This window comes from Ovis canadensis, chromosome 1 (assembly GCF_042477335.2).
Source record: "Ovis canadensis isolate MfBH-ARS-UI-01 breed Bighorn chromosome 1, ARS-UI_OviCan_v2, whole genome shotgun sequence".
NCBI classification, from domain to species: Eukaryota; Metazoa; Chordata; class Mammalia; order Artiodactyla; family Bovidae; genus Ovis; species Ovis canadensis.
This window is the reverse complement of record NC_091245.1, coordinates 204,273,445-204,297,130: the sequence shown is the minus strand read 5'-3', so window position 1 is coordinate 204,297,130 and position 23,686 is coordinate 204,273,445. Positions and strand designations below refer to the sequence as shown.

The 23,686-nt window shown below is 43.8% G+C and overlaps 1 protein-coding gene across 9 annotated transcripts in view; it reads right to left on the bottom strand.

Annotated features, from left to right (window-relative positions):
* DGKG (diacylglycerol kinase gamma) overlaps nt 1–23,686 on the bottom strand; it is a 223,958-nt gene that overhangs the window by 3,401 nt on the left and 196,871 nt on the right. For 8 of the 9 annotated variants that reach the window (XM_069558608.1, XM_069558619.1, XM_069558614.1 and 5 more), the window contains 2 exons: nt 11,256–11,376; nt 8,865–8,925 (listed from right to left, as the gene is read on the bottom strand). In XM_069558608.1, the coding sequence (XP_069414709.1) occupies nt 8,865–8,925; nt 11,256–11,376 (182 nt within the window). Of the gene's footprint in view, nt 1–6,204; nt 6,275–8,864; nt 8,926–11,255; nt 11,377–23,686 lie in introns of those variants that run through there. The other variant, XM_069558594.1, reaches the window with a different exon arrangement.

Below are 23,686 nucleotides of genomic sequence, written 5' to 3'. Positions count from 1 at the left end.
GGATTTAAATTTATAAGGCTGCAGGTTGTGAAAAGCAAAAGATGGGACCAAAAGACACTGTGGAAGAATGAGCTTAACCTGGGGGAAGAAAGCTTTAAATGACTGTTAGGTTGGTTTCCACCAGCCTGGAGATATAGGAGGTGAATAGTAAGTCTCTGTGCTTTGGGGTGGTCCCCAGAGGAGTACACCAAGGACACTTCAAGCACCATTTTGCCTGATTATGGCATCATCTTTATCTCAGAATTCAGGGAAGTGAGGCGCAGATGACAGGGGGCCCTGATACTACTCATCTGTGGCATGCAATTTAGCCCCAGCTGATGGCAGTGATTTGTGGCAAGAAATTCATCCTATTCACCTTGGTATTTCCTGAGAAAGCACAGAACTGGTACCTGCTATGGAAGTACTGACTAGTTAGCCCAGCCAAGAAGAACGAGGGATATCCTGTCAGTGGAGCTGGACGTGCTTGGGGCAGAGTGGCAGCTGGTGCACTGCTTACATTTCCCGCTGATGGAGCCCATTTTTTTTAGACCATAGAAGACCTTTGCTTCTCCTTTTTCTCCCCCTAGCTGACCAACTTATTTGCTTGTTAGCACCTCCTGGGCAAAGAGGAGGAAGTGAAACTCAAATCCCTCCCATTTGGGTTTTCAGCAGTTTTGAGAAATGTCTTGATAAGGTAGGAGTTTGGAGATGCTGGGCAATGTGAGGTTTTGTGGTTTGTGGATTCTAGTACTACAAGCATGAGAGGTTAGTATATAGTCATCCCTTGGTATCCATAAGGAATTGTTTCCAGGACCCCTGGGGCTACCAAAATCCATGGATGCTGGTTTTATACAAGCCCCTTATGTAAGATGGTATAGTATTTGTGAATAACCTATGCATATCCTGTATCCTTTAAGTCATCTCTAGATTACTTACTGCAATGTAAATACCTAATGTAATGTAAATGCTATGTAAATAGTTGTAAATACAATGTTAATGTTATTTAAATAGTTCCCAGCACAGAGCAAATTCTAGTTTTGCTTTTTGGAACTTTCTGGAATTTTTTTTCCTGAATATTTTCTATTCAAGGTCGGTTGACTCCAAGGATGTGAAGCCCATGGATGTGGAGGTCTAATTGTATAATGGCATTTTCCCAAACAGGCAATTTCTTGGATACCATATGTTAAACAGTCCATTACTTTCAAATTAATTTATGATCTTTCTTTTTTCCTTCACTACCTTTTATATACACTAGAGTTTCTTAGGGCTCTCTTCTGTATCATTGATTTACCTATCCAATATTGGGCCAATTATTGTAGCTATATAACTATTTTAATATCTTGTGGGAAGTTCTTCACAGCTCTTTTATAAAATGCCTTAGCTATGGCATTGTTTTGTCAAGTTAAAAAATTGCATTGGAATTTTGTTTGGGGGTCCCTTTTAGAAACATGGGATGTGTCTAAATTCAAATCTTTTAAAAAATATTAACTAAGTCTTGCTTGCAGTCTTCTTCATCTATTTTTCACAGTTCGGCTTGGTATTTTGTTTTTATTTGTTGCCATATAATATTTCAGCTTTTTTCTATTATGTTCTTCCGATTGGTTATTGCTGGTATGTACAAAAGCTGTTAACTTTTGTCTCTTTCTATATAGCTTCACTGAAATAATTTAACCTATGAGGTTTTCAGTTGATTTTATTAGATTTCTTTTACATATATTACCTGCAAATAATGAGTTTTGATTCTTTTCCAAATAGTTATATCTCTTTTCTGCTTCATGCGTTTTGCGCTGGTTAGAATTTCCAAACAACATTAGCATACGTCTTATCCACAATTTTAATGAAAATTGTACTACTGTTTTACATTAAGTATTAGTTATTGGTTTAATAACGAATTATTTTATTTTGAGGAAGTGTCTTCCTAATCTGAGTTTTGCAAGAGTTTCTAATCTTTAAAAATCAGAAATGTTCAATGTGTTTGAGTATTTTGGGTCATCTATTCATATTACTGGAGAAGGCAATGGCAACCCACTCCAGTACTCTTGCCTGGAAACTCCCATGGACGGAGGAGCCTGGTAGGCTGCAGTCCATGGGGTCGCTAAGAGTCAGACACGATTGAGCAACTTCAGTTTCACGCATTGGCGAAGGAAATGGCAACCCACTCCAGCGTTCTTGCCTGGAGAATCCCAAGGACAGAGGAGCCTGGTAGGCTGCAGTCTATGGGGTCGCACAGAGTTGGACACGACTGAAGCGACTTCGCAGCAGCAGCAGCAGCATTCATATTACCATGTAATTTTTCTATCTAAACTTCTATTAAGGAGACTTCCTTAGGGAAGGGAATTAACATATCCTGCTACACACCAAGCCTATTAATATAAAAGTTTTTATCCTTTGTATCTAATAACTTTGTGCTGTGCTTAGTCACTCAGTCCTGTCTGACTCTTTGTGACCCCATAGACTGTAGCCCACCAGGCTCCCCTGTCCATGGGGATTCGCCAGGCAAGAATACTGGAGTGGGTTGCCATGTCCTCCTCCAGGGGATCTTCCCGACCCAGGGATTGAAGCCAGGTCTCCTGCATGGTAGGTGGATTCTTTACCATCTGAGCCATCAGGGAAGCCCAATCTTTATTTATTTGGCTGAGTTAGGTCTTAGTTACAGTATGTAGGATCTAGTTCCCTGACCAGGGATAGAACCTAGGCCCCTGCATCAGGAGCTCAGAGTCATCCACTGGACCACTGGGGTGGGAAATGCTTTTTATGTTAAATAAGGCAATTGGTTTTGTTAAAAACAAAAAACTTTAAAACAGACTTTCTTGCACATTTCTTTGATATATTCTTGAGGAGTGACTGATTCTTTTAATATGTTGTTCAATTCTATCTACCAATACTTTGACAATTTTTATATCATTCATATTTGAGATTGGTCTGTAGCTTTCTTTCTTTTTTTTTTCCCCAGCTGCACCATGCAGCAGGCAGGATTTTCTTTCCCCAACCAGGGATTGAACCCATGTCCTCTGCATTGGGAGCACAGAGTTTTAACCATTGGATCACAAAGGAAGTCCCAGTAGCTTTCTAATTTTAAGCACAGCTTTTGTTAGATTTTTCTATCTGTCTTAATTCTATGAAATGGATTGGATAGCTTTCTATCTTTGTCTATTCTATGGAACAAAGACTTCAAATAAATATTTATTCCATAACAGTATGGAAGAACTCACCGGTAAGATCAAATATTTTTCATTTCATTAAGGGTTACCTAAAATTTTTTAAAAACTTTTTATTTTACACTGGAGCATAGCCAGTTAACAATGTCATAGTTTCAGGTGGACAGCAAAGTAACTCATCCATAACATACATGTATCCACCCTCTCCCAGTTTTCTCTCCCATCCAGGCTGCCATGCAACATTGAGCAGAGTTCTCTGTGCTATAAAGTAGGTCCTTGTTGGTTATCTATTTTAAATGGAGCAGTATGTACAGGTCCATCCCAAACTCCCTAACTAGCCCTTCCTCCCACTCTTCCCCCAATGGTTACCTAGGATTTTTATCAGATGTTCAAGTTTATTAGAATCAAGAAAACTATAAATGTCACATAATGTCTTATAATTAAATAAAACCATTACCACATTTATATTTATATATATTTTAAATATATATCTCTAATCTCTTCTTAAAATTATGTTTTCAAACATTTCACATTTAAAGAACTAGTTCTGTATTTTCCTGTTTTTTTAATTATTTAATTTCTAATTATATCTTTTGTTTTCTTTTTTCTGCTTCTCCTAACTTTGTTTTATTATTGTTCTTTTAATTTGGGGATTATATATTACATTTTTTCCCTTTTCAAATGATGGTAATATATGAGACTTTGAATTTATTTCCAAATATGCTGCTGCTGCTGCTAAGTCGCTTCAGTCGTGCCCGACTCTGTGCGACCCCAGAGACAGCAGCCCACCAGGTTTCCAAATATAGTTTAGGCTATATTCTAAAACTTTTGAATGAGAGCCTTCTAATTTTATTATTTTTTAAATAGTCAATAATACTGGCTTTGATCCCCTCTTAAATCTATTCTTTAGGAGAATGTAATAATCTGATTGGATTTCATTTATCATTTAATCTATTATTTATAGTTTTATTGCTTTGTGGTCAAATAAAACAACCTTTATAATATCTGTTATTGGATTCTGTTTTTTTCTTCATGAACTGGTTTATAGTCTATTTTAGTAAACATCCTGTGGACCTTGAAGAAATTAGATTTGTTTAAGGCATAGTTATTTCATCCAAGTTTAATTCTTGAATGAATGTCATATAATTGACATATGACATTATATTAGTTTCAGGTGTACAGGTTAATGATTTGATATTTGTATATAATGTGAAATGACCACCACAATAAGTCTAGTTAACATCTGACACCATAGTTACAAAATTACTTTTTCTTGTGATAGGAAATTTTAAGATTTACTCACTTGAGTTCAGTTCAGTTCAGTCACTCAGTTGTGTCTGACTCTTTGCGACCCCATGAATCGCAGCACGCCAGGCCTCCCTGTCCATCACCAACTCCCAGAGTTCACCCAGACTCATGTGCGAGTCAGTGATGCCATCCAGCCATCTCATCCTCGGTCGTCCCCTTCTCCTCCTGCCCCCAATCCCTCCCAGCATCAGGGTCTTTTCCCATAGTCAACTCTTCACATGAGGTGGCCAGAGTTAGAAACTTCTAAATATGCAATACAGTATGATCAACTCTAGTCACTCTGCTGTATATTACATCTTCAGGACTCCTTTATTTTATAACTGGAAGTTTGTACATTTTTACCCCATCCACCCATTTCACTTACCTTGCCCTCCCTGCTCCCACCTCTGAAAACCCATCAGTCTACTCTTTGTATCTCTGAACTTGTGTTTTAAAAACAGAAGTTTTATGTCATCTATGTTTTTTTTTTTTTTTTACAACTTGACCTCAAAGACAGAAACAAATATTTTAAAGTCTCTCAATAACTGTCTTTTCGTAAGTTTCTTATGTATCTTTATTCTCAGAATATACTACATCTATACAGTTTTTCACCGGCTGTTCACTGATGGCTCAGTCGGTAAAGAATCTTCCTGCAGTGCAGGGAGACCCGGGTTTGATCCCTGTGTTGGATAGACTCCCTGGAGAAGGGAATGGTGGCCCACTCCAGTATCCTTGCCTGGAGAATCCCATGGACAGAGGGGCCTGGTGGGCTGGTCCATGGGGTCGCAAAGAGTCGGGCACAACTGAGCGACTAACACTACTACTACTAAGAACACTATACAGTTTTTCACAGTATAAATGTTGATTCTATTATCAGACAAATAAATTTTTATGACCATTAGATCTCAAAACTGAGTGTACTTTTTACTAAATAAAAAGTGACCTTCTTTATTCCACTTTATGCTTTTGGCATGTTGGAAGGTTAGTTTGCCCCAAGTTATCATATCTTACTTTTAATTTCTCTATGCTCGATAAAGGATACGATAAAAATTTATGTTTTGTTGCTTTAGATGTATCTCTTTACAAGAAATGTATTGACGCATTTTAACCCAATGTGGGAGTTTTGTTTTTCTAATAGGGAACATAAGCACGTTTATGGTATTTTGTCATTATTGATATATTTAGTCCTAACTTCTTTTATCTTAAAGCATTTAAAATGTTTGCTTGTTTTTCTCTTTTTTGTGTTACACTGATAGGGTTCATAAAATTTAAGTGCTCCCAGATTCAGAAGGTGTCTACCCTGTTTTTAGTTTCACTAGTAATTATCTAGTTACTAAATTTTTCTTCAGATTTACATTTTTAAATTACCAACGTGAAGTGAATTATCAATTACCAAATTTAACATACTTTTACTATTCCTTCAACAAGGTCTCCCACGTGCTTTCAGTCTCGGTGAATATCACTTTAGGTTTGGGATCCAAGTTACGAATGTTTACACTATCTTCTCTTTCAAAAAATGATTTCTGCCATTTGGATTTAGTTGCATAGCCATATTCAACAGTTTGTTTCTTCATTCTAATTTGCTGCTGTTGTTCCGTCGCTCAATCATGTCTGAGTCTTTACAGCCCCATTAGGCTGCAGCATGACAGACTTCCCTGTCCTTCACCATCTCCTGAAGTTTGTACAAACTCATGTCCGTTGAGTCAGTGATGCTATCTAACCATCTCATCCTCTGTCACCCCATTCTCCTTTTACCTTCGGTCTTTCTCAGAATCAGGGTCTTATTTCCAATGAGTTGGCTCTTCATATCAGGTGGCCAAAGTATTGGAGCTTCAGCTTCTGCGTCAGTCCTTCCAATAAATATTCAGGGTTGATTTCCTTCAGAATGGACTGGTTGGATCTCCTTGCAGTCCAAGGGACTCTCAAGAGTCTTCTCCAACACCACAGTTCAAAAGCATCAGTTGAACACTCAGCCTTCTTCATGGTCCAACTCTCACATCCATACATGACTACTGGAAAAACCGTAGCTTTGACTATATGGACCTTTGTCAGCAAAGTGATGTCTCTGCTTTTTAATACTGTCTAGATTTGTCATAGCTTTCTTTCTAATTTAACTGGTTTTAATTTTCATCAAACATTCTTTTGTTGCTGTGATGTCCTATCATTAAGCCTTCAATTCTGAATCACTTCACAGTTAGTGAGTGCCTTCACTCAGGAAAATGTTTCATAAAGGGTGTTTTAACTTTTGGAAGTTTAAGAAGGACTTCTGTTACCTTCTGCTATGGACTAAACTGTGTTCCCTACCAAATTCATGTGTTGAAGCCCTAATCCCCAGGGTGACTACATTTGGAGATACGGCCTTTAAGGAGGTGCTTGCATGCTCAGGCATATCTGACTGTAGCCCGCCAGGCTTCTCTGTCCATGGGATTCTCCAGGCAAGCATACTGGAGTGGGTCACCATTTCCTTCTCCAAGGGATCTTCCCAACCCAAGGATCAAAACCATACCTCCAGCATTGTCAGGTGAGCTCTCTACCACTAAGCCAACAGGGAAGCCCGTTAAGGAGGTAAATAAGGTTAAATGGAATCATAAAGGTGGGGCCCTAGTCCAATAGGACTGGTGTCTGTACGAGAATAGGAAGAGACATCAGTAGTAAATGCACACATAGAAAAGGCCATGTGAAGACATGGTGAAAGAGCTTCTATCTGCAAATCAGGAAGACAGGCCTCACCAGAAAGCAACCCTGCTGACACCTCAGTGTTGGACTTGGAGGCTCTAGATCTATGAGAAACTATGCTGTTTATGCCACCCAGTCTGTAGTATTTTGTTAGGGCAGCCTGAGCTGACTAACATACCTTCACATATGACTGTATACCATAAAATCACTGGGTTTTATTATTATTATTATTTTTCATAGTAAGTAGTAATGTCTGAAGGGTGGCATGGAGAGAGAGCAGGGATTGGAGGAATGTTTGGCTACTTTAAAACCAGTACTTGGATCTGGAGGGATGGCAGTTCAGTTTCTAGATATCACTGAGCTGGGTAGCCAAGGGTTTGCTTTCTTCCAGCTTTTTCTTTTTTCCTTTTAGGAGACAGGAGGACTTTGGATAGAGTTTTCTTAATTCAATTCTATCAAAATTAAAAATAGTACAAATTCCCTCCATTCTTCCCAACTAGGGTAAGATATTATTAGATTTTGCTATAGTGTATTCATCCTTTCCTTAGACTTCATAGAAGCCAAAAGATTGAGGTAAGATTTTACAGAAAAAGTTATACTTTTGATATCTTCTATAAAAGATGCCATTTTAAAAAGTCTTTGTCTCTAGGGACTAACTTGGCAATTTGTAGAAGTTACACAGAGCAAAGAGTTATAGAAATAAACCTACAGTTCATGCCCAGTAGCTATCTCGTGAAAATCCTTTCTCTAGTAGAGGACGAATTGATGTTCTGAAGGGCTCCAAATAGCAGGTTCTTGAGGTATCTGAATACTCCACTAGAGTGAGGAAGCTCAGAAACATAAGTTCTGTCTTTTGAAATTTGCACACTTACAACAGTATCAAAGATGTTGCTAACATCATATTCCAGTTAATACCCTGGGCTCTAAATACCAGGACAGTGGTTTCTCTTCGCCATAGAGAGTCTAGTTGGGTTTCTGAGAACAAACTGCCAACGAACTGGTAAGGCAGAGAATGGGATTGTTCCCTTTATTTTTGTTTGTTCATTTGTTCAATTCTTTATTCACCTTTCAACAAATATTGTGCAACTATTGCAAAACAGGCACAGTCCTAGGGGATGGGTAACATGGGTCACAGAAATGCCATAAAGGCAATAGATAACCTATGAGGTTACACTTTCAGGGGAGTTTTCAGGCAGTTCCTCGGGGTTGTGGGTGCATCTGGGGTGCAGCGTGCCTGTGCATTGTGGGAATTCTTCCCCAGGAGCCCGAGTGGTCATAGTAACTAGGTGGAATTCTAAGGTCAAGTGTGCAGATTTTGCTCCACATAAAGAAGCATTTTCTAGTAATTAGGCTTGCTCATTATTGTAACAGTCTTCCTTTTGGGTCGTAAGTTCCTTGCCACTAAAGCAATTCAAGTGGAGGCTCTCAAGGATAGAGAAGAAGCCTCAGATGAAGCAAGAAAATAAGGCCTCAGAGTAGATGAAGCCTCAGAGTTCACCTAGAACTATAAGCTCCTTGAAGACAGGTCTATGTCTCCTTTGGTTTTGGAACTGGTGCCTCCCAGTGCTTGGCTCATAGCACCTAATCAATAAAAGCTCAGCAGATAAATGAATGGATGGATGAACTAAGTGGAAGAGAAGCTGTGCTGGATGATCTCCCAAAGCCCCTGTAATTCAGAGACTCAGAATTTCATGTTAAGTCAGTGCCCCAAAGGGATCCCACATAAAACTTCTCACCCTCATCTCAAAGATTGGTATAACTCACCGAGCATGGCGGCTGCATCCAGGGCTCGCCATCCACTTGCATTGGCAGCAGCTTGTTTGTCCTGGAGACCGGAGAACAGAGAGAGCACAGTGGGCTTCTTAGAGTTGGAGAATGAAGGCTGTCCTTTCCAGGGAAACAGAAGTTGAAAGTGGAGCCACCTAGGAGTGGTTCTGAAGACTCCTGGGGGGCTTGTTGAAAACAGATTTCTGAGCTCACCTCAGGGGGTCCCAATGTGGCAGGTCTGAGTCAGGCCTAGGGGTCTGTGTTTTCATAAGCACTATGGACAACTCTGTTGCTCTGGTCCTCAGACTATTTTGAGAAACATGGCCCTGAATGAGCAGTGAAATCCACAGGCGTCTGGGGAGAAGTGGCCAACAAGTATGGCAGCACCATATCTAAGGGGACCCCTAGTCAAACAACCAGCCAGAGGGCTTGCCCATGGTGCCAAAAACTCCACTGTGAAATGGGAAAGGTTATGAAATAGGGAAAGGCATGGGTTCTATGTTGAGTGAGCAGTTGCATAATGTCAGTGAGGTAATGTCTCCTACTTATACGAGGTACAGCTCAGGTCTGAGTATGTCTTGCCTTGCCCCCAATCCTCAACCATCCCCTCTTTTATCTCCTGAACAACCGTAGACATTATGGTTGCATGGACTGTGGACCTGGCTTAGCTGGGGAAGCAGGGTCATTGGGAATGTGATCCCTACGGGTAGGCAGAGGGGAGAGGAGAAAGCCTTATTTCCTTGCTTGGGTCAAGGCTTCTTTGGCTTATGGACTGTTAAGGCTGAGGGACAATGGAGAAAAGGTAGGTCCTTTTGGAGGTCTCCGGTCTGGGCCAGCCAGGAGCAGTTGCCAGGCACTGGCCAGAAAGCCCTCACCTGGGTCTGGCATCTGCCCTGTTTCTGAAATTATAAAATGAGGGAGGCAAGCTGTTTTGATGTAGATGATTCCCCAACTGACCCTGAGGATATTTAATAACAAAAACCAATAAACCTAATAATAAAACAAATAATAAAAGGAAAGAGTAGAATTTTGCTTTTGTGGCGTGAGGAGATTATGTAGGGAATGCCCAGGGGGCTAGGGCTCCTGACTCAACCCCTGTTTTTATGTGGAAACAGAAAATATCCTCTCTCTTACACATTTTTTTTTCCCCAAATTCTTCAGGAATCAAAATTCTCTGGTCCACATAAGTTATGGCTTAGATGTTCTAACAGACTGGATCTACTTGGTGTTAAGAGTCATGGAGAAAGGAATTAAAGAGATGAACTTGGAAAACAGGTCCCAGCAACACAATAGCCCAAAAGGAAAGAGAAGCAAAGATCTGGGGAATAATAGAAAGGACAGGAGACACAGAGGGAATGAAGAAAGGGGGTTAGTGGGATAGATCAGGGAACAGCTCCGGGGACCTCTATGAAGGATGCAGGGTGGCACTAAGAACAGATATTCCCCCAAAGAACTCTGAGGACATTTCACCCAGGATAAGGGGTAAAAGGGTTCTGTGTTTAAACAACTTTGGGAAACCTGCACATGGGAGTCCCCTCTAGGACATCCCCAAGACACACTATAGAAATTAAATGGGAAATGGAAAGGAATAAGGACCCTGGAAATAATAATGCGGAGAAAAATCTGTGACTAGTTGCATTTATTAAACAGAAGCAACCAAAAATCAGAAGATCCCCTCCATTAGACCCCATCTGGTAAGGAGTCTGTATTGGCTGACCTATGTGGTTCATACTCTAAAAAACTGTCATCCTCTTTGTCAATTATGACGGGTTTGCTGACGTCAGTTTAGCTCTACAAAGGTATATGCGACTGTTTAATAAAAGTGTTTCTGAGACCACTATCCAAGAATGAGCAGTGTAGAGCAGAGAGTCTCAGTTCAGTTCAGTCGCTCAGTCGTGTCCAACTCTGCGACCCCATGAATCACAGCACGCCAGGCCTCCCTGTCCAACACCAACTCTTGGAGTTCACTCAAACTCATGTCCATCGAGTCGGTGATGCCATCCAGAGCAGAGAGCCTGGTTTTTGTTAAAGCTGCCCTCTGGCATGTGTTGAGCATTTCAATATGGAGATAAGGAAGGCAAGGAGTTGGATCTCTGGTTCTCTGGACCTCATCTTACAATCCTATTTCTAGAGTTTCATCCATTTTAAGAGAACGGCAAACTGGTTGTGGTGGGACCCTCCAGTTGATGTCCTGGATGGTTGTAATACCTGGTTTGGAAAGTGGTCTCCAAAAACATTCTTTATAAACGTTATTGAACTTCTACCCCCACCCTGCCCCCACACTCGCTGCACTGAAATCTAAAGAGGGCTTTCAAGGTGTTATCTGTAGGAATCCGGGTGGGGGTGGGGGGTGGGGGGCACGGCCTGCTGGGTGACGAGGAAACGTACCTGATGGAGACCGAGGAGCACTGGGCTAGCCTCCTGCCTGCACTCTTCAGGCCAGTGTAGATCTGCCCCATTTCCATGGCTCCCTCTAGCCCCACCACTTCAAGAAGCTGGTCACTGAGGTCTGTGGAGTGAGACAAGCAGAACCAGTGTGTACACATGTCTCTGTTCCCCAGTGTGGTTTGGGCCAGAAGGTGTAGTCCCCAGATGGCCTACCTAGAACTGTCAGTGTCTTTTAGCTCCCACCAAACAGCATTTCACCCTCATTCTGAATAGGGCATTTCCCCAGAAGTCAATAAATGTACCTTTTCATAAACAGAAACCTGGTTCCAGTGAAAAAAGGTTTTGCTCCAGATTGCATGATCATGCATGCACTGAATAGAGTGACATATCCAGAAGTTTCTTCAAAGGCAGAGTAATGTAAAGGATGAACCATCTGTTTCTGAAATACCCCGCCCCCCGCCCCCACCTTGCAGCTAAAGACACACTGGTTTGGGATTAGGATAGGAAGGAATGCTGATGAAGGTCATTATCCAGAGCTGGATCAGGTTTCTCTTCCCTGAATGCCTGAATAACATCTTGGCCCTACTGATGATGACTGATGCTTAATTAACTTCAAATTTGGCCTGCGGTAAGCCAGTGGTGAGCCAACCTCCTTGGACATCCTTGGGGGAAGTCAGTGACCTCTTTCAGGACACCAGGTGCCTAATCTGAGCCAAGGAAAAGAATATTTCACCTACATCAGATTATCCTGGGTCCAAAGTACAAAAAGAGGGACAGAAAATATGAGTCTCAGGCTCAGAGTCGCATAGGATCCATGGCCTCCTACAGTGGGAGTTACTTCTGATTCAGCACCTAGAAGAGATCCTTTCTTTCCAAAGTTCCTGGGACTCGGACTGTGCCTGTCCAACTTCTGGGGAAAGCAACGGCAGGATTAAGGTTTGATGTTGGCCCAAAGACTCATTTTTACAACACAACTTTTATTTACTTAAAACAGAAGCAAAATAAAAAGGCAGATTCTTTAAAAGCTTCCATTCCTCCTCTGCCTACCAAAGCAAGTGTAATTCTCTCATAGTTTGTGGCTAATCACTAACATCCTATTAATATTCACAAAGTAGAAAACTGCTCTATGTTAATGTTTTGCTTCTTTGGCAGATGGCTTCTGTCTTCTAAGGTACCCATGCTCAGTTGGTTCAGTTGTGTCTGACTCTTTGTGACCCCATGGACTACAGCCCGCTAGGCTCCTCTGTCCTCCAGGCAAGAATACTGCAGTGGGTTGCCATGCCCTCCTCCAGAGAATCTTCGCCACCCAGGGATCAAACCCACATCTCCTGTGTCTCCTGCATTCCAGACGGATTCCTTACCGCTGAGCCACTGGGGAAGCCCATCTTCTATGGTGTCTCCTGGCATAACGCGATACTGTTTATTAAGACTGGCAAGGGGATATTTGGGTTTGTCTTTCTTGTTCAGAACACTATTGATTAAAAAACATTCTCTTGACAAATATACTTCTATTTTACATTCACTTCATTCTTTCTACCAATTTTTATTGAATACAAATTGTGTGCAGGACACTTTTCTATGTCTTTGGAACTCAGCTTGTAAGAGGTGTAGGATCTAATATGGGAGGTAAGACATATATACAAATAGTCATGTACATAAATTTAAAATTATAAACAGATCATAGGAGAAATGTTCTGTTAGAATGGAAGCTTGAGTGGAAGGAGCTAAATATATCTTTCCCAAAGTTAATGAAATCCTGTATATGACTTTATGGATATTCTTCTAACGAAGACAGGTAAACTATTGGGCTGCCCACAAATGTGTAAACATTGCTAAAGTTTGCTAACCTACTGAGGATCACCGATGAACACCAGCTGCCAACAGCTACCCAAACTGTTAGTCTCTCTGTGATGGCACATAGGTTGCCTCCTTTATACCCACTGACACTCCCATTTTTCTTCTCTGGTACTCCTTTTTTTCACATGTGTGAAAAGATACAGTCTCCTTAAACCCTCCATCTCATTTGGACTTTAACAAGTCCAAAGAAGCCACAAAAGGGCAAAGTTTGTTTAGGAGAATGCTTCAGGCTCTTTTAAGGAGTTTAGATCCAATAAACAGTGAACGTCTAAGCCTCTAGTCACTTAATTAATTCCCTTCTTACCCAAGCGTGTTGAATAACCATTGGATAGTTTGGCTTACTGTGTCATTTTACAGTGTCTGTGATATCCATAAGGGTTGTGAATGAGAGAAGGAGGAGAAGAAGGGGGAGGGGAGGAAGAACTGGAGGGGGAGAAGGGAGGAGGGAGTTGTACTGGGGTGGGAAAAAGGAGGAGAAAAGAGAGGCAGAAGTTTCTCTGTTGGCAGAGAGACAGATGTCTTTTAAAATGTTGCTCTCTGTACCAGGCTTTGGTGTCTAACAGTGCTGTGATAGTTCAATGTTTTCCCTCCTTGAAACATTCCCTCGTAACAAAATGTTCTAAGAAGCAGGGGACTGAACAGACTCAAGTTCAGCTTTTACAATGTCTTGGTCTTTTAACAAATTTCCCTGTTGAATGGCTTTAACTCGAAAAGTTGTTATCACTTCCCACACATTACCTTGCAGCTATCACTTCCCACACATTACCTTGCTTCCTGGCTCTAGAAGAGATGTAATCCAGGCTGATCTCATCAGTGTGGTGGGTGGTTGGGCGGGGGGCAGGGGGTTTACACAGATGTGGGACTGGGGGGCAGAGAGGGGATAAGTGCAGGAGAATGGCAAGGATCTTGTTATACTTTTGGCCACTCTGCCTTTGACTCTGAATCTCTCCTGGCATTAAGAGGCTCGGATGACTCCTGACTGCTACTGCAGGAAGGCTGACTGCTCTTCTGTCTCTCTACCCTTGCCCGACTGATCTTTCAGCTTAAAGTGCCTACCAGGAAGTTCTGAGGTAAAGAAATATATTTAACTCTGCTTCCCAAACCTGCTGGACCATGAGACTCTTCTTTTGTGTGACATCTATAAAACAGTTTTGTAGGTATCTATGGTCGTTTTCTTTGGAACACATTTTGGGAAATTCTGGCATCACTTAATTCCCTGTGCTTCCTTTAGCACACAGATACTTATGCAGAAACTAAATCTGGAGTTAAAATGAAACAGAAACAGAGTTACAAGTCAATGACCAGGTACACAGACCACTTAATGTTCAGAACATAGAATCCAGGATCAGGACATCTGCTATACCAGGTGTCCTGTTTTACCTTGCTGTGCTGTGCTTAGTCGCTCAGTCAAGTCCGACTCTTTGCGACCCCATGGACTGTAGCCCCCCAGGCTCCTCTGTCCATGGGGTTTCTCCAGGCAAGAATACTGGAGAGGGTTGTTGCCATGAGCTCCTCCAGGGGATCTTCCCAGCCCAGGGATCAAACCTGGGTCTCCCACATTGCAGGTGGATTCTTTACCATCTGAGCCACCAGGGAAGCCCAAGAATATTGGAGTGGGTAGCTGATCCCTTCTCCAGGGGAACTTCCCATCCCAGGAATCGAACCGGGGTCTCCAGCACTGCAGGCAGATTCTTTACCCACTGAGCTACCGGGCAAGCCCCCTGTTTTACCTCAGGTATGAATGACTCAGAGAGTGGTTTTCGGCAATTCATATCATCTCCATATTGTTTCTATACTCAAGTCACTTGTATTTAAGATGGAATGTCCGTGTACCTTAGTAAAACAGGAATGCGTTAATTCACTCATTCAACAGTTACTGAGTGACAACCATGTGCCAGACACTGTGTTAAGAACTGGGAATACAAAATGTTCTACTCCTCAAGGACTCTTAGCCAAGAGGGAGAAAGTGTTAGGTATAGAAAATGTTGTGAGTAAACTACTAGAAGAAGGATGCCTGAGTAACTGATTCTGGGCAAGGTATGGAAGGAAGGTGCCACAGACTTAAGCAAGGTCTTGAAGGATGAATGTCAAGATAATTTGCTGGGTTAAGAGGAAAGAAGGACATTTCAGGGACAGGGATTGTTACGTGTAGGACTGGATAGTCACTGGATGCACAAGGAAACTAATTTAGCAATAAACTCACTTGGAAGTGTCACTGGAAAATATAAAAAGGTATTTCTACCTAGTTAGAATTACTATTTAGAGATTTGTTTTCTATAAAACTATCAAAAGAGGGTCTCTGGGCTGGGCATCAACTTACTGCAACCATAGAGCTAGGTCTTTCAGCACTTTTCTTGGTAACAAAGCATTATTCCCGGCTCTATGTGAAGCAAACACTTACTATATGCTCTCCAAGAAAGAATAAAGATGAAGAATGGGAACACGGGATTAGGAAAAAGTGGAAGCAAAGACGGAACACCATGGGCAGCCATAGTTGTTCCAACCTGGTGCATCTGATTCAGCCTCCAGTATAGGATTTTATAAATGCACAGCTGCTGATGTCACGCCCATGGCAAAAACTCTTCAGGGGCACCAGCCATGATACCGGGTGCTGGAAAGGGAAGATGAAATGTGCATTCTTTGACACCTATGATCAGAGTGTAAACTGGAAGAGAAGTTTTTAGAAGTTTGGTAATGAGTCTAAAACGTTCATACTGTTGATTCATATCTCTCTTGATATTGATCACAAGAACATTGCAAAACCTAAGTTCATACAGATATGAATATTGTGGCATCAGTTATTATAGTGAAACGTCTCCCTCTCCCATTTCTAGGTTTATGAAAATGGTAAATTATATGGTATCATACTATAGAACTATTATAATGCTTACATTTAAATAACACTAAATATGTATATGTTATAATTTTAAGTGTGAAGGCAGAATGTAAACTTTTACAGCATGTTCTCAACTATGTAAGAACGTGCATAGAAGACAACAAATTCCCCCAAAATCTTAACAGTTGTGGGTTCTGGGTCATTAGATTAAAAATGATTATTTTCTACTTGATGCTTTCCTAGTTATTCTGCATTTTCTAAGTATATATTACTATTTCAATTTAAAAGTCATTTTAAAATGCCTATCAACTACCATTTATACTTGGAAAGATGTAAGTTTCCTCACCTGATGCCCAAGACCCACCCCCATCTGGCGAAAGGCTGCCTCCACAGTGTTTTCCTGACATCACAGGGCAAGTTCCTGCTGCAGACACACACAGCAACATGAAGCTCCCCCAGGAACCTCACTGTTCCCCTCTCTTCTGTGCTTCTACCTCTGCTGTATCCCTGCTTGAAACACTCTCTTTCATTTTTACCTGCCCATCCAGACTTGGCTCGAGTGCCATCCACTTCAAGAAGCCTCCTGGACCTCCATGCCTGCAGTCAGATTTAGATATTCCTCCTCAGATTTTCCCAGGTAGACATATATGGTCAAAGGAAGAACAGGGTGCTTGTTGTATTGCTGTGGGCAAGAGATGGCTGCAGTGATCAGATTTATGTTGAACAGAGAAGGAGATGATGGACTAGGCAAAAAGGGAAAAGGCACGTGAGAGACTGGATGAGCTCCAGGGGCGGGAGTTCTAAGATGGCTGGGAGGACGTGTTGCAAGTGGGGCTAGTATGACACGTTCAGTGGTGGCAGCTGAGGGACAGGGTTCTGATGGAGATCAGAGTCAAGGAGAAAAGAGGCTAGGTCAGTGGCTCCTCAACTTTGCTGCATGTGAGAATTACCTGGGGGGTGGTGGTATTTAAAAATAATGATGCCGAGGTTGCCCCTATACCAGTTAAATCAAAATGTGTGGACCTCCTACTGTATAGCACAGGGAACTATATTCAGTATCTTGTAATAACCTCTAATGGAAAAGAATCTGAATATATCTGTATACGTATATAATGAATAACGGAATCACTCTGCTGTATACCTGAAACATGGTGAATCAACTAAACTTCAATGAAAAATAAAGTGTGAGCCTGGAGCCAGGCATCAGTATTTCCTTTTAAAGATCCTCAGGTGATTCCAAAATGCAAACAGTTTGGGAATCCCTGGGCCAGGTTACTGGGTAGATCATTCCCATGGGCCAGTGATTCTCAGAGTGTGGTTGTTTCCAGGGGAGGCCGAGCGGCAGCACCAGCCTCACCTGGAAACTTGTTAGAAGCGGAAATCCTCAGGCCTCACCCAGACCGACTGAATCAGAAACTCAAGGGGCTGGGCTGGGCGGTCTGTGTTCTAACAAGCCCTCTGGAAGAGTCTGAGGCACACTCAAGTTGGAGAACTCGAGCCTCAGGCAATAAAACTGCCCCAAACATACGCTGGAGTTGGCATGAAGAAAAATGTAAACAAGTTACTTCCTGACTGCTTTGATCCACAGCTTCCTCACCCTGAAAAGAAGTTAGGAATAATAATACTGACCTCAAAGAGTGGTTATGAGATTCAGTGGCAGGGGTGTAGGTGAAAGCGCCTGGCACAGAGCGGGCTCCAAAAATATTATCAGTTTTGCTTTCCTTTATGTCACATTCACCCTCCCAACTCCCAACTCTGTGTACCTCAGAGCTGTGTACGAGAGTCTACACCATCATGTTCAGGGTAAAACACATTTAACAATCTGCAGGGTTCCTCATGGTTTCACACGTCCACACAAATGCCATAATTCCAGTTGAGCTTTAGATGAACTGGGAGTCCTGCTCCAGCTGTATTTCCTCCTTTAAACTCTTCCCTGACTCTGCTCCTTTTCCCACTTCGTCGATCTCAACAGTCCCATTTTGCTTTTCTATCTTGAGACCTGCGTGCAGGTGGGAGGAGGGGCTGGAGCTCAGTACTGACAGGCAGAGGCTAGGAGGGTGCTCATATTTGAGGAGCACATCTTCTTTCTTCAAACTCTCTGGAAGCCCAAGGGACAACGTCTTAGTTCTCAGTGAGGTGTGCGAGGTCCCCCGCTATCTGTCCCTGTTCCCAGCACAGGAATGCCTCTGCCTGGAGAACTCATACTTACCCTCCTGTGTTACCCCAGGCAGCGTGCCTTTTCCCCTCTCCTGTGCTCAGTGGATCTCGCCCAACAACAACTGTCTCTGTACACATCACTCTCCCAAGCCCACTGAGAGACGAAGGCTGGGAGATAATATTCTTATTTTGTTTATGTTTGAATCCTTAGCAGCCATCCCAGGCCTTGGCATACAGAAGTGAAGTCGCTCAGTCATGTCCGACTCTTTGCGACCCCATGGACTGTAGCCTACCAGGCTCCTCCATCCATGGGATTTTCCAGGCAACAGTACTGGAGTGGGTCACCATTTCCTTCTCCAGGAGATCGTCCCGACCCAGGGATTGAACCCGGGTCTCCTGCATTGTAGGCAGACGCTTTACCATCTGAGCCACCCCCTCTAAATGCTTGTTAAATAAATTGAATAAACGACATGCTTTGGTGCCAAAGACTTTGACATGTTTAGCTTGAAACAGGAAAAAGATGGTGATTAATGATAATGATAAAACAATTTGCCTGGATGGAAACTGGGTAACATGCTCTCCATGCATCAACCCATTTAATCTGCATACAGTGATGGCCCAGTCTGGTTTTCACCTCTCTTCTTTAATGAATAATTTTTATGTTCATTCTCATCTTGGCTGCTGGTTCACACTGATGAAAATTTCGTCCTTTAAGATGTGAGGGATATGTGGGTGTCATGATCTGGGCTCCTTGCTTGTGGGGCCCTGGAGAAGCATGGGAGATCTAGCAAGGCTTAGCAGGATGCCTTGCTACTGTCAATCCCACTGCCAACCCACTTTCCCCTTCCATCAGCACGAAGGTCTGAGGACTGCCATGGACCACCCTGGGAATCAAGCAATCCTCAGTGGAGGTGCTGAAACTCTGAGTATGTGATGGCACCCAGAGGATTTCTGAAACATCGCATCCCGGTGGTGGGGAAGGCTGCCCATACCCTGTGGTGGCTGTGTGATGTAATAAACTGGTGGGCTCTGCCCCCTTACGTAGGTTCCAGCAGCACCGGTGGACTGAGTTGCTAGGGCTCCAGCCCAAAGTAAGGATGGACACGGGTCGATTCAGTGGGCAACATGCATCAGCTAACGCGGATCTGAAGCTCTGACGGACAGATCTGTGTGTCTGATTAATTCAAAATGCAGAAATGCGTCACTACTACGTGTGTGGCCTCTGACAGACAAATATGAAGTCTCAGGATAAAGGCTGAGACACAAGTTCTTGAGTTCGGGGCTAACAGCCTGATGGCTGTGTCCATATAGGGCAGGGTGTTTGTTTTCTGAGTCTGTTCTTTTGCTTGGGGTGCCGCAGGCTGAATGGCTTAAACAACACACATCTAGTCTTTCATGGTTCTAGAGGCTGGAAGGTCAAGGTGAAGTTACACCTTGCAAGGTTGGCTTCTTCTGAAGCCCCTGTCCTTGATTTGCACATGGCCAGCCCCCACCCCTGGCTGCCTCTTCATGTGGCCCTTCCTCTGTGCACCCCCAGGGCCTCTCTCTGTGCCCAAATGTTGTCTTCTTATAAGGACACCAATCAGATGGGAGTAGGGCCCTAACTGCCCATTTAAACTGAATCACCTTTTTAAACTATCTCCAAATACAACCATGTTCCAGGGTACTGGGAATCAGGGCTTCAACATATGAACAAAATTCCCCCCACGATGTCCCTGCCCATAAGAGGGACAATAATAAAACCTGTATCATGGGTTATTTTGAAGACTAGAGAAAGAAAGAATGTGCAGGTGTGCAGTAAAACAGCAACTAGAAATGTCCCTTATCACTTGGTTACTGAGACACCCATGTGCATGGGGAGGGCGGGTGTGCTATCTTCTCACTCTCCCTAGAAGGAAGGGATGTAACCCTGCCCTGCCTTGCGGTTCAGCCCCCACCGTCTAGAAGGTGAGTGGTAGCTGGCAAGCTCCACCCACCAAGACTGTGTCCCCTCCCCCTTGGGCTCCCCTCCTGCTACCAAATTTCCATGGAGATAGGCCACACACCCTAGGAAGCTCAGGAACACTGAGCCCCGCAGACCTGGGCACAGATCAGCCCACCTAAGCTGCCCACTGGCTCTGGTCTGTGAAGAAGAAAGGCTGCTTCCAACTAGAGAGCTTCAAAGCTGGCTTTGAAGCATGGCAGCCTGAAAATGGCCTGGGGGTGGGGAGACGAAGATGGAGGGGACTTTAAGGCTTCCCTGGTCACACAAAGGTGAGTAAGTAAAGAAGGCTGTCAGTTACCTGCCATGTTCCCACTTGGTCTTTCACAGCACCAGGCCTCAGGTATCCCAATCATAATTTATCTGAAGAGTAATCTGTGACCTGTGCTTTCCCTAGAGATTCTAAGTCAGACCCAGCATAAAGGAAGAGGGGCCCCATGCCGGCAAATGGAATAGGTAAGGGGCTCACCCCTTGGCCTAGAGAAGGAAATGGCAACCCATTGCGGCATTCTTGCCTGGAGAATCCCATGGACAGAAGAGCCTGGTGGGCTACAGTCCATGAGTCTTAAGAGTCGGACACAACTGAGTGACTCTATGTCATGTCACCCCGGCCTTCTATACACCCAGGGTGAAGAACATGCCACTGGGCCAAAGTGTGGCACGCAGAGCGTGGGCTTGAGGCAGATTCGGCGCTCACTAGTTCTATCACTTTGGGATAAGTCACTTAGCTCCTCCAAGTCTTCTTATCAGGAAAATGTAGATCTAATAACCACTTTGGCAGGACTGCTGTAAGGTTTAGACGTGATGCCATCCAGGGCCTGCACAGAGAGCATGAAGAAGGCCCTCAGAAAACAGGGGCTCATTACTGTGACTTTAGGTTTCTTTAGAAATGGATGTCCTGGAAACTGCCTTTGCTGCGTAGTAAGTGTGTGGCCTTTTGCAGATGGTAATTAATGTAACCCAGAGAAGATAGTTCAGGAGGAGATGGAGGGGGAGGAGGGGAGCCAGAGGAGGAGATGGGAGGGTAGGAAAAGGAGGAGAAGGGTGCTGAGGGAGAGAGGTGCAGAAATACTGTGACCTTGAGATTTTAGGGTGACTATCCTTCTGGCAAGAGAAGCATCCCTATTTCAACTTCTTTTATTTTAAGACAGGGAGGTTTTTACTTGTAAATGAGTTTCTAACTTCCTTTCCTTCCCCGTGCGTGCGTGCGTGTGCGTGCGTGCGTGCGTGCGTGTGTGTGTGTGTGTGAGTGAGTGAGAGAGATACAATTTCACAACGGTTCAGGTGACTGTCCCTTGCTTCTGGGCTGAGCAATTGGATGCAGAGCCTTTCAGTCACGGCTCTGTAACGCCTGGTGCAGCCAGGCACCCCTCCTGATGAGCATTTCCTTGATGCCCTCGTCACACTGGCTGGCAGGTGTCGTCCACTCCCAGAAGTCTGTAAAGCACCATCAGGAGCAGGGCTGCAAGGTGGAAGGGAGAGGAGATGCCCTGCAGGCAGGGCTGGTTTTCTGCCTCAGCTCTGGCTGTCTAGTTGTGTGACCTTGGGCCAGTCACTTTTCTTCTCTGGGCCTCTGTTCCCTTGATCAGAGGCAAGGATATTCTATCCTGAGTGTTAGTTTGAGCTCTTCTAACAAAGGTGGAGGCTGGGGTTTCTGGTCGGCTGGGTCAAGAGCAGGCCGGCAGCAGGCCTTGCTATTTCTCACACTGTGCAGAAGACAGAACATTCTGTGCAGCTCTACACGGAGACAAGAGGAAGAGCGAGTGTGGACCCACAGTGGCCTTTGTCACTGGCTCCTAAAAGCCTGTTTGTGCGGTGGGGCGGGGCGGGGGGACAGGGCCTCCATTCTGCGTGGCGTTCCCTTCTCGGGTTTAGCTGGGCTCTGATGAAGGCTCTGTACATTGGGGGAGGGGGCTCCTTATACCCTCCATGCCTCTGGGCAGGTGCTTCAGAAGGGGAGGGCAGAGTGCTGGTGGAGTTGTGTGGTGGGAGATTTCTCCAGAAGAAAGGGTCTCCCCACGTGGCTCTGAGGTGAGGGTCTGACATCATCGTGGCGGCAAGAAAGACCAAGAGTGAGATGTCTTTTAAGGCTTGGGAGGTGGTCAAACTACAGGAATCTTGAGCTGGTGCTTCCAATGACAACAGGAAGGAAAGGACCAGTACTGGCTACAGACTCTAAAGCAGGCCTAGAGCTTTATAAACATTACTGTTTTTAATCCTTGTGGCAACTCTGTTGGGTAGAAACTATTATCCCAACATTAAAAAAATAAAAACTTGAGGCTCAGAGAGGTTGAAAAACTCACCTAATGTCACAGAGCTGGCATATGGTAAAGCTGGAATTCAAACCAAGGCCTGTCTGACATAAAAAACAAGCTTCTAAATAAAGGATGCAAAGCAGAGACCAAATGTCTTGGCAGGCTGGAGTGTCTGATGGCAGGGAAGGGGGTGTGTAGTGGGGTAAGCCCCTCCCTGGCTGCTCTCGGGGGAGATTTCTTGGCAACACAGTCTTGTTAAACAGAATGCCGAAGCTGAAATCCTAATTGGTGTGTGACCTGGCATTACTATGCCCATTGAGCTCAAGAAGCTTCAACTCCACATTCAGTGTCTGTAACAGAATAAATCAGTTAGTGGAGATTTTCCAGTTCAAGCCCGAGGCATGACACACACAAGGTGCATTACAGAGAACAACACCTACTGAACTAATCACAGCTCAGAGGGACTCACGTACCTAGAAGGGCAGAGCTAGAGGAGAGCTGTGACTCTCTGGCTGTTGGGTCAAGACCAACCAGAAATGTGGATGGTGGGAGAGGGTATTGTGGCATGGAAGGAAAGAATACCAGGTTTGGTATACTTGGACGTGGCTCTAGTCCCAGATTCACCAATTAGTGAGGCCTTGGACAGGTCAATTAATCTCGCTGGGCCTCATTTTTCTAATTATAAAGTGTCTCTCAGGGGTGCTGTAAGGGATGAAAAAGAGACGATGAATGCAGAATATTTCTAGTAGCATTGAGTGCTGATTTCAAGTAGGTGCTTAACAAGTGTTGGATGAACTGTCCTGAAAATGGGAAGAACTGGGTGCTGGCTGCAGGTGGAAGACACAGGGCCCTGCTTAAGACATCCATTCTACCAACAGCAGCCACTGGGAATGGGGAGGGCTCTGAAGTGGAGGAAGACAGGAGAAGGCTGAGTTTGTGGGCAGAAGAGGCTGGGACTCTGTTGGGTAGTGTTCCCTTTGTTTGTCTCTCAGTTCCTGTTGACTTTTATCCATTTTTCCTCTCGTGCCACTGACTCTCATTCAAGGCCTTAGACCTGTGAGCCTGTGCTCAGCACCAGCCTCCTAACTGAACCTCTTGCTGCCAGTTCCGTTCCCTTTCTTCCAGTATTTAATGCGTGCTGCTCTCTCATCCTATTGCTCCTGGCTTAGAATGCTTCATCTCTTCCCGTTAGTCAAAGGATCACATATTCAAGGGCACATTATTCAAAGGCCTTTACCAGTCTTCCCTTTGCTATTTCTAGGTGCTAGGTGCTAATGCCCTAGCTCATGTGCCTCTTCTCTCATTCCATCTTTTCAAATCCATTCCAGCTTCAAGTATTGGCACA